At 39.5% G+C, this 19,572-nt stretch overlaps 1 protein-coding gene across 3 annotated transcripts; it reads left to right on the forward strand.

Moving 5' to 3' along the window:
- Window positions 1–2,809: 2,809 nt before the first annotated feature.
- pbrm1l (polybromo 1, like) lies at window positions 2,810–19,211 on the forward strand. 3 transcript variants are annotated; one of them, XM_084735465.1, is made up of 30 exons: window positions 2,810–2,941; window positions 3,262–3,436; window positions 3,899–3,996; window positions 4,633–4,780; window positions 4,892–5,041; window positions 5,283–5,399; window positions 5,491–5,559; window positions 5,679–5,777; window positions 6,222–6,307; window positions 6,418–6,509; window positions 6,594–6,810; window positions 6,970–7,111; window positions 7,297–7,382; window positions 7,544–7,823; window positions 7,931–8,036; window positions 8,846–9,485; window positions 10,352–10,572; window positions 10,663–10,854; window positions 11,106–11,263; window positions 11,367–11,603; window positions 12,155–12,300; window positions 12,404–12,561; window positions 13,608–13,791; window positions 13,882–14,089; window positions 14,217–14,415; window positions 14,494–14,649; window positions 16,298–16,459; window positions 16,826–16,890; window positions 18,466–18,670; window positions 18,775–19,211. In XM_084735465.1, exons 2-30 carry the CDS (start codon window positions 3,296–3,298, stop codon window positions 18,936–18,938), a joined length of 4,926 nt encoding a protein of 1,641 aa, XP_084591591.1. In that variant the 5' UTR covers window positions 2,810–2,941; window positions 3,262–3,295; the 3' UTR covers window positions 18,939–19,211. The 3 variants fall into 3 exon arrangements, with proteins under 3 accessions (XP_084591591.1, XP_084591573.1, XP_084591582.1); XM_084735447.1 differs by lacking the exons at window positions 2,810–2,941; window positions 3,262–3,436; window positions 3,899–3,996; ... (4 more) ...; window positions 5,679–5,777; window positions 6,222–6,307 and having other exon boundaries at window positions 6,403–6,509; window positions 16,298–16,426; XM_084735456.1 differs by lacking the exons at window positions 2,810–2,941; window positions 3,262–3,436; window positions 3,899–3,996; ... (4 more) ...; window positions 5,679–5,777; window positions 6,222–6,307 and having other exon boundaries at window positions 6,403–6,509; window positions 14,494–14,565.
- Window positions 19,212–19,572: the final 361 nt, after the last annotated feature.

Genomic DNA, 19,572 nt, shown 5'->3' on the forward strand with positions numbered 1-19,572 from the left:
CAAGGATGAATAGAGGAGTCTCACCGCCCAAGGGAAAGAAGCTGCTCTCATGATGCAGCGGCAAATACTTTTGTACCTCTTGCCAGATGGCAGCAGGGTGAACCGGCTGTGCAGTGGCAGATTAAGATGGACATGGGCCCAACGCTACCCCTTATTCATCATGATTTACTGGAAAACAGGTTGTGTAAAAGTGCACTAAGAATATCACATGTGCACACACTTTGGGGGGGCAACGGCAAACACTCTTTTATTGAGAAAGACTTTACTTGAAATAGCAGTATTACAGAAAACAAGCATACACAGTGCACCTGCAAGCTGGTAATGGCTTTATTTGAAAACCACCTTATGGCCCATATGATGTGGCTAACAGCTGCTTAATTTTTGAAATGTTTTCATGAGCCAATAGGGGTCACTGTTTTACAGAGTAATTTTAATAATTAAAAATAGTTTGCAGATCCAAGGCCTTGCACATGTGGGACCCCAATAGGCTGCAGCCTAGATCAGCCTGTGCGTTAATTCCCTATGGGTTGGGTATTGATTTTTAGTATCCTCCCACTTCTTTCTTTATTTTTTATTTACTTATTTTTTATCATCACTAGGGTAGCTGTGCTTCTTTTTTCAACAGACTGTCCACCACACTGAACCATTTGTTTACACAAGACGGCTACTGTCTTCAGATCATTTAATCATCCAAGTTAGTGGGGAAGCCTGGAAACACTTAGTTATGACAATTAATCACTGAAAAGTTTAAAAGTTCCTCAACCATAAGTTTATTGGGGGTTTTATGGGGCCCATGATTGCTTGGGGCTTAAGGTAATTGCCAAACTTTGTCTAATGGTCCCCCCCTGCCTGGCCAGCCTAATGACCATAACGGAAAATGGACAAAAAACAAAGTACAGTAACACCAAGGACCAAAAAGTGTTTTCACCATCTCCCTGACCCTCTTATCAAAATGAGCTCAAATAAAGTTTTTTTCAGTGCTGGGCTATTTGTGTTGTACACTGTAAATTGTTCCTGTTATTTTGCTTACCTCATCTCTGAGAACATATTTTTAGTATCCACATGTCGCACATAACAAGGTGCTATCAATTAGAGAGCATTGATGGAGAGCCTTATTTTACTGTTACTCTCCTTTATTTATCTATTTAGTTTTTGCACTATTATTCTCCAGTAGATCCATAACAGTTTCTCGAACATACCACCTGTTGATGAGTTGTATTGTATCACGCTGTAAACACAGATCATTTATACTTCCTCATCCCCAAAAGTATCCAAACCCCCATCCATTCTCCAATAATGAAATAAAATTAAGTCACTTGAAATTGAACTCACTCACAGCTTTTGGGGTCTTAGATCTCTAAAAAATGGGACGCCTCTGTTCAGGTGTAAGTCTGTTGCTGTAGACTTGTTTACCTGCAGACCAGAGAATTATGTTAGATAAGCATGTTTTATGATAATAAAGTTAAACTTGAGCATGAAAGTTTAGATGTATGGACTGTAGCCTATAAACACTTCAAATGTGACTCTTCTTAAGTCAACATGTTTCAATTACTTATCAGCATACACAGGGACTCAGTAACACAGTTATTATTTTTGGACTGTGGTCAAACCAGTGAATTGCAGAAATAAAAATGTCATCATCAGACTGTGAGGCACAACATCTGAGCTCTGACCCTATTTGTGCACAGAGACTCAGGGCTGTGGTTTAAAATTAGTCAAAGATTCAAAGAGGTTTTAGCAGCTACTCAACATTTAACTCATTTACCACCCACAGCTCCAGTCATCCAATCATAAACCTGCACAACCAGCTACATTTTCTGTTCACTACCAATGACAGTGCTCTGATTAACTGTTTTGTTTTTGATGCCCACATAAATCTTGCCCCATACATGGTTGTTGATCTTCTCACTCCTTATTAGGAGAGCAGATGTAGATCATTTTCCAAGGGCGATTAAGCTCTGCAGTATCCCTCATTTAAACTCATGAGAGCAACATCAGTGCCATCTTTCAAAGCTAAAAGACTTTTTACAAATTTGCATGTATTTATATTTAAATTTGAATGTTATTGTATTTCAAATAATGATATCTTGTGAACTATAAATATATCATGCAAATACAACTATACAAATACTACTGTCACGAAAGAATACGCAAAAATATTATTTATCTCACAGTTGCCAACATCTCTCCACAGCAGCTATATACTGTGCACATTTTTTCTCTTAATACCTTGTAAACCTGTTTTTGACAGTGCTAAAGAAATGAACTTTTCTTTTTCATATTAATATTGTTATTGTTATGTTTGTATGTATGTAAAAATAAATAAATAAATGAATGAATAAACAAACAAATAAATAAATAAATAACACTATATGTTTTAACAGCTTTTTTGTTTGTACATTAAACAATTAAACATTAGAAATGTATTGTTAGATATGGGCAATCAGCTTTGAAAAGCTCTTTTTGCCACTAAAATTTGGTCAGATATTCAGAATCAGAGAGGGTTTTATTGCCTTCTAGGTTTTCACTTACAAGGAATTTTCTGGGGCATATCTGTGCATAACAACAAACAGAGAAGTAGAAATATAAATAAGGATTATTATCATAATATATAGTGTTATATTATTTAATAAACCGCTTGTAAATTATGCCTGAGCAAACTTACACTTTGAGCACTGTTGTGGGGTCACTTATATTAATAATACAATATTGCAAAACATTTATTTTGTCTGTCGTGCGTATGCAATACACATACTATTGAGTGCAGTAGTATTCTTAGGCTGAAGGGGGCAGCACCATCTCAGGTGGCGCTTTTCTTACTACACACAAACACAATACCAACCTCAACTTCCGGGCTGGAGTTTTCAAACAACAGTAGCTAGCCAGCTAGCCGTTTAACGTTTTTGCTCAGGGAACTACGGCAAACTTTGTCGAGTTTTGGGTGAGATATGTTTTTAAAAGTCACTTATTTCTTTGTTTATTTATCCCAGCTTTCGTGGGTTTAATATACAAATTTAGCGTGACTTTGTTAGTAGGAAAGCGGGATAACATGCTAACAACCGCTCGTCTGTTCGCTTTGTTTCATACATCCTAACGGTGCTAACGCTCACTGTTAACCGGTTGAGTTGCTCTTGTTCCTGTTTTAGTCTTGTTCTGAGTGGCCCGATGGGCGAGCATTTTTCACTTCATTAACTTAAGTTTACTGCATGTTAATCGGGCTAAAATCCGCAGTAAGTTTAACCTTAATTTTTGCTTCTGTAGCTAGCGGGCTAGCCTGTTGTTAACCCAAGCAGCGATGTCATCAAGCTCCAAGAGGAGGAGAGCCACATCACCCTCCAGCAGTGTGAGCGGAGGAGGTGACCTGGATGATACCTCATCTACCCCTGGAAGTGGCAGAAAAAGACGAAGAATCTCCAATGTTCCTCCTGTAGATACGGTAAGTGCATGTTGATTTATTGTATGCTTTATCTGTATCCGGATTTGTCTGCTTTTAAATTATTTGTGTGCATTACACTTAGCGCTAAGTAGTTTACAACAACTCACTGTTCAATACATTCAGCATTGTTATTTCACATTTATAAATGATTGTAGCTTGATGCACATTTTTGTACATAATTTTACATCCATTTTCGTTTTTCTAATTATTTTCCATGTATTGCAGGTTTAGATTTATATATTGCAGCGATATTGCAGTTACTTTGTATTGTATATATTTGTTATTATTGTTAAATTGTATTTTATATATTGTAGTAGAATGTATGTATTTTTACATATCTAACTTCTATTCCTATAATTCACAATGCACATGTATCTTGTACATATATTGTACGTATTGTACCTGTAAGTATTTCTGATTCTGAAACTGATATCAGAGATTTTGATCACTTGTTCCCTCCAGATTGCTGTATGCCATGAGCTGTTCAATGCTGTCAGGGACCACAAGGACGAACAAGGGAGGCAACTTTCTGAACTTTTCCTAAGGGTACCAAAGAGAAGGTATTGTGACATAAATGCCAGAATAAAGCTTAAAATTGGCAGTGATTTGTGGGAGGACCTGTCAAAGACACCTCTTGCAGTGAATATCAAACATCATAAACTGTACATGTGATATTGAGATATAGTGGGTGATATAGCTACAGAATTTATCATGTTAAAGGAATTTAACAACATTATTTATCAAGGCATAGAGGTAATAATTTTAATGTTAACATTACAATGAAATGTACACAAAATGCATGTTAAATACTGGCGAGTGGATCTCTCCTTTTTTTATTTATTGTAATTATTTTCTCCACACTGTTTCTGTTGTTGTGTCACATGTCGATGGTACAACGCACCTGTAAAAAGATAGGCTGATTGAGTGTCACTCAAAGCGTGCTCCATTATCAAGGGATATTATGGGCTTTTTATGAGCCAGGGCTCATTTGTTGTGTGCTTTCAGTGTGATTTGCATTTCAGGTAAAACTATAGAGCTTTTTTTTTTTTTTTTAACAATTTTATTATTTCTACTGTTTGTTGGCTAAGGTTTTATCACCCAACCAGGCCTAATCTGACTGGTGGGTCGGTCTTCCTGTGCATCTCATTCAGACATAAGGAGATTACAGTGATGTCTCACCTCTTGTTCTCCCTCAGGAATCAGCCTGATTACTATGAAGTGGTGTCCCAACCAATTGATATGACAAAAATTCAGTATAAACTGAAGTCAGAAGATTATACTGATGTGGAGCAATTTACTGCAGACTTCCAGCTCTTGTTCAACAATGCCAAAACCTTCTACAAGGTAGGGAGAAAAAAGTGTGGGTACAATATTTCTGTCACTGTATTGTGAGTGTTGTCTTCATATTCCCATAACAATTCTATATTTCTATTCTATATTTGTTTTAATGAGCAGAGTGACACAGAAGAGTATCAAGCTGCATGCAGGCTGTGGCAAGTGTATTTGCAAACAAGGACTGAGTTTGTTCAACCTGGGGATGGAGATGAGGATGATGACGATGGAGATGATATGATGGATAACCCAGGAATGTCAACTGAAGATGAGGTAAGCTCTTTTCTTCATTAGATATATTGATGAGGTGCCTTTTCTGCTTGTGTGACTGTCACTTATGAAAAAAGGTTAGTGTCTTGTTGTTGAATTTAGCATTTATTTTCAATGTTTCTAAATGTTGGAGGCGTTGTTGTATTTAAAAGATTAATATACTTTTTGTGGAAATTTGTGTTTGTTGTAATAAATAGCAAGGGCCATTGCATTACAGGAGAACTAATTTATCCATATTTTTTAGACCTCCACTGGCAGTTTGAAGGAGGTGCTGGAGCAGCTCTTGGAGGCTGTGGTGTCACACTCTGATCCCTCAGGGCGTCTGGTCAGTGAACTGTTCCAGAAATTGCCTTCCAAAGTGGTAAGTCCTTGAATATTTTTTTGGACTTCAAATGGTGTCCCTGAAATTAGCTTATAATTTTGACGTTTACACACCTTTCTGTCTTTCACAGCATTACCCAGACTACTATGCCATAATAAAGGAGCCCATAGATCTGAGAACGATTGCTCAAAGAATACAGGTAGGCACTTTACTTGCTGACTGATTGCTGTGTTGTGCATCAATCTTCTGAAAATCCACAGATTTCAGAACTTTGTGTTGTTTCACTATAACCAACACTAATTCACATTATTTGCGCAGATTGGATACTATAAAAGTGTCAATGCTATGGCTAAGGATGTTGACCTGATGGCCAAAAATGCCAAAACATACAACGAACCAGGATCTCAGGTTTTCAAGGTAACCTCTCCTTCTTGAATCTCACCTTTTCAGGGTTTCTGGAGGTCCTTAAAATGTAAAAAAAAAAAAAAAAAACTGACTTCAGACCTTTAAATGATTTTGACAGGTCTTTTAACTGTGCTTTAGGGAAAATCACTCTCTAACAACTAAAAAAAAAAACAAGACTGGCATGGAATCAGTAACCACTAATGAAAACCGTGCATCCTAGTCAGAATTTACTGGAGCATGCTCAGCTAGTGTTTGTGATGTGGTGTGTGTGCTGATGTTGCATTTCCTCAACAAAAAATAGCTACTTCTAGAAGTAATGGTTTGGATGAAATCTGGCTTGAGAACAGGCCTTAGTTTATATTTATAAAGGTCTTAAAAATCTTAAACTTAACTTGTTGAGCCCTTTTTTTCACAAGATGTAACTTTATAAATCTTAACTATTGTTTTCTTATATAGGATGCTAACACCATAAAGAAAGTCTTCATCCAGAGGAAGACTGAACTAGAACATGCTGAACCTACTAAATCTAGTCTTCGCATCAGGTATTAAACATTATATTGTTTTTGTCTCAAATACAAAATCAGCAAATTATTCCCTGACAGAAAACGGATTATTGTAAGATCTACATGGTGTATGTCTTGTGTTTGTTCAGAAATCGCAGGTCTGGTCAGGGGGATCGACTCTCTGGCGTCAGCGTAGCTCTTCATTATGGCTCAGAGAGTGAGGACGACCCTGTGCTCTCTGGTAAGTTTCAGCACTTTAGGCAGAGAAATTTAACCTTGCATTTGTGTTGGGGAAAAAATAACTGTGCCCTGTAACTGTTTCCAGGCTCTGTGTGCTATGATGAGGGAGAGTCAGAGGCTGAGAGTCAGAGTTCTAGTATGGAAATGAGCAACCCGATCTTCCAGCTGTATGAAGCTGTGAGGGGAGCCAGGAACAACCAGGGCCAGGTCTTCTCTGAGCCTTTCCAGCAGCTGCCTTCTCGCAGGGAATATCCCGACTATTATCAGCAGATCAAACAGCCCATTGCTCTACAGCAGATCAGGTAAGGAATGATCAATCAGTAGATGCAGTTGGTGCCATGTCGAGAGGCAGAATGAAAAACTAGTGGTTATGATTTTTTTTTATTTACACCTACTGGTGTTGTCGACAGTTTCAAAGTGAAATTCAAGTCTGTGATAAATGTTCTTTTTTAATTTTTAAGGGCAAAGATGAAGAACGGCGAGTATGAAAGTGTGGAACAGATGGATGCTGACCTCACGCTGATGTTTGAGAATGCAAAGCGCTACAACATGCCTAACTCAAGCATTTACAAACGGGCCTTCAGGCTTCAGCAGATCATGCAGGTAATCTGCCTCTTTTATTTATGTCAGGTTATGCTGCAGGATGTTTTCACTTTAGTTAGGCTGAGAATGAAAGAAAGTAGTCATAATTTTAGACAGACAATTAAGCATCTTGCAGAATTAGCCCAGTGAGTGTAATTGTTCACTGAAGTATCCGTCTGTCTGTCTGTTGATCTGTCATACTGTAGGCAAAAAAGAGGGAACTTCTGAGGAGAGATGACGAGGATGGAGATAGCATTCTTTCATCTGATGCAGGGAGCATCAAGAAGAAAAGGTATGCATGTTTTTCTCAAATTGTATATCCTTTGCTATTTCCCTTAAAACACGAAGAATCTGTAGTTTGCATGCTAACAACATAAAATAAGGCTTCGGGAGTAATCTATTTTGTTGTGTCTCAGTTTTGCTCATTCATATTCTGCTTTGATTCTTTCTCAGCCACAAGAAAAATGTCAAAAAGAACCGGATGAAGGCCCTATATGCAGCAGTGACTGAGGCTAGAGAGGCAGGCACCAGTCGCCGTCTTTGTGATCTGTTTATGGTCAAACCATCCAAGAAAGACTACCCTGACTATTATAAAGTCATCCTCGAACCGATGGACCTGAAGACCATTGAACACAACGTCCGCAATGAACGCTACGCTACAGAGGAAGCTCTGATGGACGACATGAAGCTGATGTTTCGTAATGCCCGGCATTACAATGAGGAGGGATCTCAGGTAGACAATATATGAAGTGTAAAATATGCAGTGTTAATCTTTGCTATTACTGAATGTAAAAACAATCTTTTTTTTCTGTCACTACCAATTTTGGGGGGCTAACATAGGTGTATAATGATGCTGATATTCTGGAGAAGATACTGAAGGACAAACGCAAGGAATTGGGCCCTCCGCCTGAAGAAGATGATGTAGGATCTCCCAAACTGAAGCTAAGTAAGTTAGCTCTTATTCGTGTTTTTTTTATGTTGAGCCCATTAGCTAAAAATCTGATACAATTCACATTACTGCAGACAATTTTCTAAAACGTACCACAACGATAGAGATTGAATGTCTTTGTGGCAGCAGTAGGATTTCATTATAGTATAAAATAGTGTTTTCAGAGGCTTGAAACAAATCAGTGCTCATATCACCATAAACATTTGCTTCTTATTCTTTTCTAATCTAGGAAATTAAATTAATCTGAATTTACAAAGGCATTACCACTTGGTGGCTGGGACTGTATTTCCATTTAACTTTTTTTCAGACAACACAACTTTAAATACATCGTTCTTACTGCAACTGAAAATAACCTTATAATGTTTCCTCCATAGTAAAGCAATATTTTCAGACCCAGTAACCCCATGAATACTGAAATGGCAAGGGTATCTTAATGTTATTGATAATCTTAATTTCTTTCCACAATTCATATTATTCTGCTGAAGCTTTTTGTATATGGAGTTGTGGCCTGCTCAATTCTTTTAGAAAGTATAGTATAAAGCATAGTTAAATATAGTGTTTGCTTGTCTCTTGTGTTCAACCTCTAGGCCATGTCTAGCTTATCCTGATATAACCTAGTTTATATCCTAATCTGTTAGATATAACACAAAGCGTCTGCAGGGAACATTTACAGTCCATGCCAAGTGTATTCCTTTGTTTGCTGCTGTGAGTGTTTTTGCTGTTGCTACCATTTTTCTTAGCTTTAATTTTGATTTTACAATTCTATGTAACCTCGTAAATCTAAATCTATTTTTTTGTAAATCAAGGAAAGAGTGGCGTTTCTCCAAAGAAGTCGAAATACCTCACCCCGCTCCAGCAGAAGTTAAACGAGCTGTACGATGCTGTGCGAAACTTCACTGACCGTCGAGGCCGGCGTCTCAGCACAATCTTCCTCCGCCTGCCATCCCGTGCCGAGCTGCCTGACTACTATGCTACGATCAAGAAACCCATCGATATGGAGCGCGTGCGCAGCCATATGGCGACCGGCCGTTACCAGGACGTTGAAGCCCTGGTGGAGGATTTTGCTCTCATGTTTAACAATGCCTGCATGTACAATGAGCCAGAGTCTCTGATCTACCGGGATGCTCTGGTGTTGCATCGCGTGCTGCTGGAGACACGCAAGCAGCAGGAGGGAGGCGAGGATGCTGGACCCCCTGCTGTGGGACCTCTGGTGCGAGAGCTGATCAGGAACCTGTTTGTGTCCGTGCTGGGCCACCAGGATGAAGAGGGACGCTGCTACAGTGACTCGCTGGCCGAGATTCCTGCTGTGGATCCGGCTGCCTCTGAGAAACCACCACTTAACTTTGATGTCATCAGAATAAACGTGGACCGTGGCCGCTACAGGAGACTGGACGTCTTCCAGGAACACATGTTTGAAGTGTTGGAGAAGGCAAGGAGGCTAAACAGGTACATTAGCTTATTTTGAAATGGCTGCTGTGGTGCAATCTGAAACTGTATCAGTAAAAATAAACCGTTTGTTATGTTCAGTCAGGGGACAAAAATCATAATTTATAGGGCTGTAACTAAGGATTATTTTCATTATTGAGTTATCTGTTGATCATTTGCTCAACTAATTGATGCTGTTCAGGCCATAAAATTTCAGCAAATGTTGAAAAATTTGATCATGTTTCCCAAAGCTCAAGGTGACGTCTTCATATGTCTTGTTTTGTGTTGGTTTATCTATTGACGGTTGTCTACTGACTAAAATAGTTTATTCCAATTACACTCCTGTAGTTTTTACCACAAAGTTTTCAACAGGAAATAGAATAATAAAATGTAACAATAAGCTGACCAATATATCATGTACCATGTGATACCCTTACATACATATGCAGGAATTATAGATTACCTACTTTTTTCATTGCCTGTGCTGTGTAACATACTAAGAACTTCAAGCATCCTTGACTTTTACTTTATTTCTGCTGTTTTAAAAGATAATCTGGTTAATGTCATGTTTTACTTTGATATCCACTTGTTGTGTTGGGTTGGGTCCAGATACAGGAGTCAGCATTTAACACATTTTACAAGCATTTGATGCAAAATAATATAAAATATTTTATTAATATTTATTTCATTTGTAGTAAAATATTTAGGGTTTAACATATTTCATTATTGCAAACCAGCAAACTGGTTCTTCAGCTAAAACTATATTCTCTGGTATCTATGTGTTGCATCCTGAATATGAGCATGCTTTATGACAACCAGACAGCTAAAACAGACAACTCAACTGTTTTCAAAAGTGTCTATATAATGTTTTTTTTTTGCATTTGCAGGACTGACTCAGAGATATTTGAGGATTCAGTGGAACTCCAACAGTTTTTCATTAAGATCAGGGATGAGCTATGCAAGAATGGAGAGATTCTGCTGTCCTCTGCACTCAACTACACATTAAAACACCTGCACAGTGACGTGGAGCAGGAAAAGAGAGAGAAAATTCCCAAAGAGATTGAGGAGGACAAGCAGAAGGCCGAGGAAGAGGGGGAGGAAAACAAAGGTGTGTGTGAACCTCTGGCATAATTCACAGGTTGTGTTCAAATGTTGCTGTTGTATTAATATGAGATTATTATATATTTCTCACTTAAAGAAGGTCAGAAACCTGAGGACTTGCCCGGAGAGGCATGGAAGTCAGAGTCAGAGACAGAGCGTGTGTACAGTCAGGACTGCAGCTTTGAAAACAGCACCTACAGTGTGGGGGACTTTGTCTATGTGGAGCCATCAGAACCGAACCTGAAGCCACACATCGTCAGCATTGAACGTCTGTGGGAGGATGAGACAGGTAACACATGCATTACTTTGGCAATGTAAAATTTATTATCAGTTTGCCACATTTCATAAGCAGACGGTACCATGAACATACTATCTTTTATTGATACACTCTGTCAAAATCAGTTGGCTGAATTAATATATTAAACAACCTTAAGCTGTCTGTAGATTATGGTCTGCTTTTTAATTTTACTTTGTTGCAAATCTCAAATTTCTTGTATTGAATATTCACTAATATGTGCTTTTCTTGGCTCATGTGTGAAGGTGACAAGTGGCTGTATGGCAGCTGGTTCTACAGACCAAGTGAAACCTTCCATCTGGCAACACGCAAATTTCTGGAAAAGGAGGTATTCAAGAGCGACTACTGCAACAAAGTGTCCATCAGAAAAGTTCTGGGCAAATGTGTGGTTCTGTTTGTGAAGGTAAGACCGGCTGCAGAAACTCAGACTCGTGTAGAAAATAGTTTAATTTCATTTGACACAAGGATCTCTTCATCTAATCGTGATTTTTTGCTGGTTTCTGTAGGATTATTTCAAAATGCAACCTGAGGGCTTTAAAGAAGAGGACGTGTACGTCTGTGAGTCCCGCTACAGGAACAAGGCGTTCAAGAAGATCAAAATCTGGGCAGTGCCCCCGAGTTCTGTGAAAATGGTCCCTCGTGAAGTGCCACTGCCTGTTGTCCGTGTTGCTTCCATGTTTGCCAAACCTGACCAGGACAAACTGGCTATTTCATATGCAGGCAGTGGCAGTTTTGTGGAAAAGGTGAGGCTACATTCTTTTCTAGGCCTTGGACATGGCAATGCATCTTTTGTTGTATAGTTTTCAGTGTTTTTATTACCAATGGCGTTAGCAAGAGGAATTTTGTCTAAATAAGGTCTCATAGTTTGACCAAGCTGCATATGATTCTGTGCATGCCTTTTCATTTTACTTTTGTAAAAAGTGGATCATTGTACAAGGAAACAAAAGGAAACTACAAGGACAAATTATAGGTACAAATAATGGGGTGATACCAGACTTCAATATTGACCTACCTTTGCCTTATCATAAAAGGCCTCCAGAATAAGGGCACTAGCTCTCTAGTCACATTTAGTGTAAAATATAAGGCTGGAGTCCAGATCTCTACAAAAAAAATTATTGTCACCAAGCAAGACCTTGACTGCAGGGGATTAATTAACTCACGGAGTGGTAGCAGACATGTCTTGACAGGGATTAGCTGGGTAACAGAGGAGTCGTTTGTTCCAAGTATGACAGTTTGTTTGTCACAATATAAACAAACACCTGAGTCCTCTGTGTGTGTCTATTTATTCATTTAGGAGAGAGAGGATGTCCCTATGGAGATGAGTGGTGCGGAGCCCGACTGTCATTACTATGAACAGTTACGCTACAACAACATGTGGTTTAAAGTGGGAGACTGTGTTTACATCCAGTCACATGGTCTGTCAAAGCCCCGAGTTGCCAGGTGGGTAAAGTATCTTTTGCTGTTGAGTGTAAGAAATTAGAGGTACATAGTTATTATATAGTTATTAACACTTGTTAACATGTCTCCCTTCACTGGGCTGCAGGATAGAGAAGCTGTGGCTGCAAAATGGAACTACTTTCTTTTTTGGCCCCATCTTCATCCATCCTGAGGAGACAGAGCATGAACCCACAAAGATGTTCTACAAGAGAGAAGTGTTTCTGAGCCATCTGGAGGAGACCTTGCCCATGACTTGTGTCATAGGTAAGTACTATGATAACTTTCCCAGAAATTGTGTTCACACATCAGTTAGCCAGTACATCCATTCGCCCAACCATGCGATGCACATAAATGAATGGCTCAATGTTGTGGGACATGAGCTTGTGTGATTTCTGGCAACAAGTTGAATGAGATGATTTATAGCACTCTCCTGTGTGTCCATTAGTTATAAGGCTATAGCCAGCTGTCAGTTAGCTTTACATTAAGGCTGGAACTGGCGCAACAGCTTGCATGGCTCTGTCCAATGGACTAATTAACAATTCTTATAGCTTTGTCTGGGTGAATACTTGATTCCAATTGGCCTCAGGTTGTTCATTCATTCCTGAAAATGGACACCTTTTAAATAGTCTTAGTAAAACCGTCTGTTCACAGTTTGAAATTAATGTAGAGCCTATATCTAAAATGAGTAACTGTAGCAGCAGGGATACACACAAAGCCTCTGTTTATGATTTATTGTAACACATTAACAAGCTAACATCTAAGTACAACACTGAGTGTAGCCCGTCAGTGCCACAAAAGCTGCAAGAAGTACGCTGACCGTCTGAATGATTGGTCTGTATCACGTAAGCGATCATCTCACATCCCATTTGCTATTCAATGTGCTAAGTGGCTGCAGTCAGCAGTACACATAGCCTATCATTTGTTTCTGAAAATCTTGATATTGATTTGGGGACAATTGCACACAAACTTACTGACTTGGAATGTTAGCATAATGTTAGCTTTCTGGCTCATAGCTGAGTCGACTAGAAATATCTCCCATTGCCAAGTCGTATCCAAGGTTCATCCTTTTTAATGGGTGAGTGAACAACATTCGCATTGAATGAGAACCTTTTGGGATGGTAATGATTTTTCCAGGTATTATTCAAGCCCTCAGGTGTTACCAGGGAAATGGAGTTGGAATGACTTGTGAAAAACTTCAGACTTTGATTGCAAAACTAGAGTTACAACTTATACATGTGCTCCCATCCTTCTGGTATGAATCTTGTCAACAATATAGTTAACAAACAAGTTTTATTATCTCTTCATTGTAGGAAAATGCATGGTGTCCTCCTTTAAGGACTACTTGTCATGCAGACCTACTGAGTATTCAGAAGATGATGTCCTGCTGTGTGAAAGCCGCTACATTGACACGGAGAAGGTGATGAAAAAGTTCAAGGGTCTGAAACGCTTCTCATACTCCTCAAAGGTGGTGGAGGATGAGATCTTCTATTTCAGGTTGGTCAGTCAAGCTGAGCGCCGATTCTGATTCAAAGGTGTACACTTTCTTGCCCTTCTGATTTTTTTTTGTGGTGTTATCTTACACAGGAAATTAATGGTGCCACAGAAAGAAGCATCACCGATTTTGGACAAGAAGATAGATGAGCTTGAGGTTAAATTGGCTGATATGGAGGATGCAGATGATGATATGGATGATATGGACGATGAGGAGGAGGCTTCAGAGACACCTTCCATGCCTCAGATGCAAACCCCACTTGCAAGTGATATGGACGTCATGCCTTACACACCTTCTCAGGTACCCATACACCTCTAAAGACCTTTAGCCAGGAAGTCTTACTGCCAAAGCTTTCAAACCCCTGCTACTAATATTAAAATGAATATACAACCTGTTTTTAACATGTCTTTGTCTTTGTCTTTTTTAGTCCACTCCTAAGGTGAAGGGCTTATCAAAGAAAGAAGGGGCCAAGAGGAAGATGAACATGAGCGGCTACATCTTGTTCAGCAGTGAAATGCGAGCAGTGATCAAAGCCCGACACCCAGACTACTCCTTCGGGGAGCTAAGTCGACTCGTAGGCACAGAGTGGAGAAACCTGGAGGCTTCAAAGAAAGCAGAGTATGAAGGTGAGAAGAAAATATTCCAGGGCGTTAAAATTAAATGACGTGAACTGAATAAAAACAGACATGATCTCCTTGTTTCAGAACGTGCAGCCAAAATAGTGGAGCAACAAGAACGTGAGAGACCACCCCAGAAGCAAGCGTCCCCTAGAGCAGGTACCCCTGTAGGGGCACTGATGGGGGTGGTGCCTTCGCCTAGCACTATGGGAATGATAAACCAGACCATGTCACCTGTGTCAGGTAACCCCTCTCAGAGACAGCACGAGTGTTTGACAACAAGGCAGCAGGGAAATAAGGCTGGACTGCTAAAAATCCGTAATCCTCTAACGTATTTATCTCAAAACTACATTCTCAAAGCTACATTTTTCTTCTTTTGCTGCTGTTTCACATTGTTTTGTGTTCATAGTTTTTTTTTGTTATCAGTAGCTTCATATCTGAGTTGCATGATATTGACTGCATGATTGACATTTAACCATGAATAACTTTTTAAAATTTCATTTAACTTTTGTGCTTGTTTTGCCTGCTAACATACTTGGATCCATTTGTATTGTTTGCCCCTTTCACACACTGAACCTTGAACATCACCAGATGGCAGTGGTTTTTCTTATCCACACATTGTTCTCTAATACAGCAGAAATTCATTGTCAATTCTCCTGTCATGCTGCATGACTGCCCGGAATAGAAATATTTGTTTCGTTTTTGTCAGCACAGCTGGACAACAGAAGAGAGCTAAAAGAAAGTAGAAGTATTGTCAGAGTCTACCCTAATGACTGATTTAAATCATATCACAGTTTAATATATACAGTGGGTGAATAATGTAAAACTAGGGGTGGGAATTGAGAGCCGGGTCCAGATTGGCCGATCCATCAGAATTGCATGTCTTCGAGCTTATGAATTCCTTTTATTGATGCTGGTATGTTTTTCTGACCATCTTGCATTGCAAAACAGTGGCATCAAATGTGTGCATCAACACTGCTGGAAACCTGCAACATGATGGTGGAGAGAATTAAACAATCTGAAGCGTGGCCTCATTTCACAAAGAAAGACAACAGCAATGTTAGTTGTAATGCCTGTAAAATGATGATTTAGTATGCTAAAACATCTTTCTACACACCATGGGCTTAAATTGCGAGACTGTCATGTGTTTGACACTACACGACTGCTACTGCCTCCCAACTGAGGAGCACATCTATTTCCAGGGGTAAAGAGCAGATTTTCCTTTGACTAAAAAAAACTTAAATGAAAATGAATGCTGTAAAAATTTTCTCCCATTTCATCGATTTTAGATGCTAACAGACTGACTGTCTCTACCACTAGCTCTCAGGCTACAACCAGATGGCTAAAAATTAATCAGAAATCAGTAAGAGAAATGTGTTTTAATAGTTGCAAATAACTGTAAATGTAATAAACATAAATCAAACAACTTGAGTTAAGAAAAAGGATTAAATATTCATAGAAACAATCTGCATAATGTTGTGTAAAAACAAAAAATCAAAATATGACAACATATTTGCTGAGCCTGATATTGACATATCTGATATATCTGTGCTATTCCAATACCAGACTGATAACACTGGCCAATAATATTGATAGTATTGCTCTGGTTCTTACAGTTCCCATTCCAAAGTCAAACCATTATTAAGTAGAAAAATTGTAACATATTGTGAACTTTACACTGGGACGTTGCTGCTTCTGGAGACATCTAACTAGTCCCACAAACACACAACACTGACACAGACGCCAAACATTGTCGGAGCATTCATGGCTAAAGGTGCATGTGTGAAAGGGGGCACTGTGTGCTGTGGTAGTGCATGTTATTTTAGAGTCAGCTGCATGTGTCACTTATGCATGGATATGTTGTTGTCCTCTCCTCGCCCTCTTCCCCAAGGCATGATGGGAGCTTACGGCCCACCTTACATGCCCATGCAGGGTCCCCATGAGGGCTTGTTGAGTGTGGCCCCAATGCCACCTCACCCTGCAGGGGGGCCCCACCTGCCTCCTCACCATCTCCAGCAAGGTATGCCCGGATACCCTGGCATGCTCCATCAGGGTAAGGGCCACTGTCCTAGCCACACCTGCTCAGTCACATCCAGTCGTGTCTCTCCTGCTGGAGGGGTTTACCTGGTCCACAGGCTGCACAGCCTGACGCACTCACTGAGCAGTGAAAACTCTCTGCTCTCCAACAGCCTCTCTCAAAGTGTACTCACAAGCCACACCTAAAATATACACCATACATATTCACACATACAGTGCATGTGAAAACAGACCAGATAACTAACTTCCAACTGATATTCAAAAACTAACATTTCCATACGTCATTTTAAAACATTATTGTAGATCTTAACATTAAACAAACCAGCATGAGTTGTACCACAGTTCCTAAATGCACAGAAATTAAATATTGTCATTTAAACAGGTATGATGGGACCTGGGATGAACGGAATGGCAGGAAGTCCTGCACCAGGAAACTATATGCAACAGGTAAGCAACATATCAGAAAATACTTCTGAATTTTATATGACATTCTGGTTATAAATACTGATAATCATTTTGCTCCCAGTATAATTTATCATCACTGACCTTCAGTCATTCAGCCACTGTTTTCACTGATGGAGTCTCTGGCTTTGTTCAGACTGCAGACAAATCAGATTTGTTTTTAGAATCGCATCTATAAGCGTTTGCAAGTGGTCAGATCAGATTTGTGTCCAGACATTACTAATATATCTGTATGGATAGCTTTGATAATAATGCAAGTGTAAGTAACTACATATGCTGTTGACATGGCTTTCCAAACCATGAGAAATGGAGAGAGCCTGTGCAGAAACCTCCTCCCTAAGTGCTAGCAGACTGTTTGTTTCAGTATCAATGCATGCTTGTTTTTCTCTGTGCTATCCTCCTTATCGCTTTACTAGTAGTAGCATGGATTCTGCTGCTCAGTCGCTCTGATGCACTTTGTCACTCTGGATGTGACATTGTTGTAGTGTTGCATTTTGACTGCACTGCACTGTTGTGCAATGATTTGATTTAACCTTGTAATGCTCAAAGCTTTTAAAATCAAGTTAAAAATGAAGGTTATTTTCCAATTTACACACAGTATAAAAACATCAGTAAGGGTTTGAGCTGTCACTTGAGAAAGCATCATGCCAAAAACAAAAGAAATCAGTTCAGACTTGAGAAAATCGTTGATGCTCACAAAGCAGGAGAATATACAAAGTTATCATAGTGTTTCCAAGTGTCAGGAACTGGAGTGAGAAGTATCATCAAGAAATTCAAAGACAGCCACACAGTACAGAACAAGCCTGGCAGAGGTAGGAAGCGAAAGATTTCAATGACTCTGGAAAGAAAACTAGTGAGAGATGTGTCTAAAGACCCCAGAACAACTGCCAAGACACTAGTGAATAACTTAGCCAAGTTGGAAATTGTAGTCTCAAAGAAGACAAAAACTAGAGCCCTGCACAGGAATGGACTGCAAGGTTGCAGACCAAGAAAAAGACTTCTGCAGAAGAGACCCTTTCAAGCCAGACTGAAGTATGCTAACGACAACCTGGAGAAAGATTATGCAAACTGGAAGTGTGTCCTTTGGTCAGATGAGACAAAACTAGAGCGGAGGGAGAGGAGTATAACCCAAAGAACACCGTCCCTTTGGCATCAGGGGGGCTAATAATTTTGAGCCTGGTAGTTTTTAGTTTTTTTGAAATAATTTTGTTTCTGTGTGCAAAGTAAATTAATGTAAGCATTCAAAATAAAACTATGATGTTTGGAAAAGCTGTGTTAAAAATTCCTTGTTCTGTTTAACAGCACTTGGGAAATACTTAAAAAAAAATAAATAAATAAATTTTCATAGAGGGGCTAATAATTTCGTCCTCATCTGTACCAAAACAACTAATTTGAGCTGGCAGTGTTAACAAGGCCAAGATGGAGTCAAAATGTGTAATTTAGAAAACTAATTTTCCCTGGCTTCTTATGAAACGCATATTTATTATATAGATGCTATTTTTAAAATTCAGTGTTTCACATGCTAAAAGATCTGTTGTGATTATTTGATTTTATGTTTAGCCTGGGATGTTCAGCCCAGGACAGCATGCTCCTCCACCATATCCGGGGCAGGGTCAGCCCTCACACATGCAGCCCACTACTCCCATGTTTGTGGCTCCACCACCAAAGACCCAGAGGGTGCTCCACTCAGAGGCCTACCTGAAGTACATTGAGGGCTTGAATTCAGAGTCTACCACCGTCAGCAAGTGGGACCAAACACTCAAAGGTGGTGCTTCTAAACTTAACTCTTTTGTTTGTATACAAGTGTTTTTGTGAACGCATTTGTTGGAAGTTTTTCTTCATAAATTAACTTTCTACCCTCTGTTTCAGCTCAAAGACGTGATGCTCACCTGACCAAAGAGCAGGAGAGCCGTCTGCCAGCTCACTGGCTAAAGAGCAAAGGAGCCCACACCACCATGGCGGATGCACTGTGGCGCCTGCGTGACCTGATGTTGAGAGACTCTCTGAACATCTGTCAGGCATACAACCTGTAACCTGTTGGACACTAACCACTATAACCAGCTCACTCACTGCTCTTACCCTCAAGCTATGGAGTTTAGGAAGGATTATAGGCCATAGAAGCAATATTTTATAGTGAATCATGATCAGTTTTATATTTATTAGCAAACACGATGAGCTTGATAGTTATTTGTGTGTGTGTGTGTGTGCATTTTCATTTTTTTTACAGACCAGATCAATTGTGCTGCAAAACCAGTCTTTTTTGGCTTATTGATACCTCCAAAATAAAATTCAGAATATCATATTTATACCTTGTGTGTTTTTTGAATTGTATTAATCCCTAACGAGCATTACTTTGGTGCTTGTGCTCATACACCGATCAGACACAACATTAAAACCACCTGCCTAATATTTTGTTGGTCTATCTCTCGCTGCCAAAACAGCTGTGACCAACTGACGCATGGACTCCAGACCTCTGAATGTGTCCTTTGGTATCTGCACAAAGACTTTAACAGCAGGTTCTTAATGGATCAGACTTGTTTCAGCACATCCCAAAGATGCTTGAACAGATTGACAAAAAATAAACAAACAAAAAAATATCTCCATACTGCTCGTCTGGGGTAATCCAAGTCTCCTAAAGCCCCAACATGCCAAGCTGACTTGAAAGAC

This window comes from Lutjanus erythropterus, chromosome 2 (assembly GCF_056507025.1).
Source record: "Lutjanus erythropterus isolate fLutEry1 chromosome 2, fLutEry1.hap2, whole genome shotgun sequence".
In the NCBI taxonomy this organism is placed as follows: Eukaryota; Metazoa; Chordata; class Actinopteri; order Lutjaniformes; family Lutjanidae; genus Lutjanus; species Lutjanus erythropterus.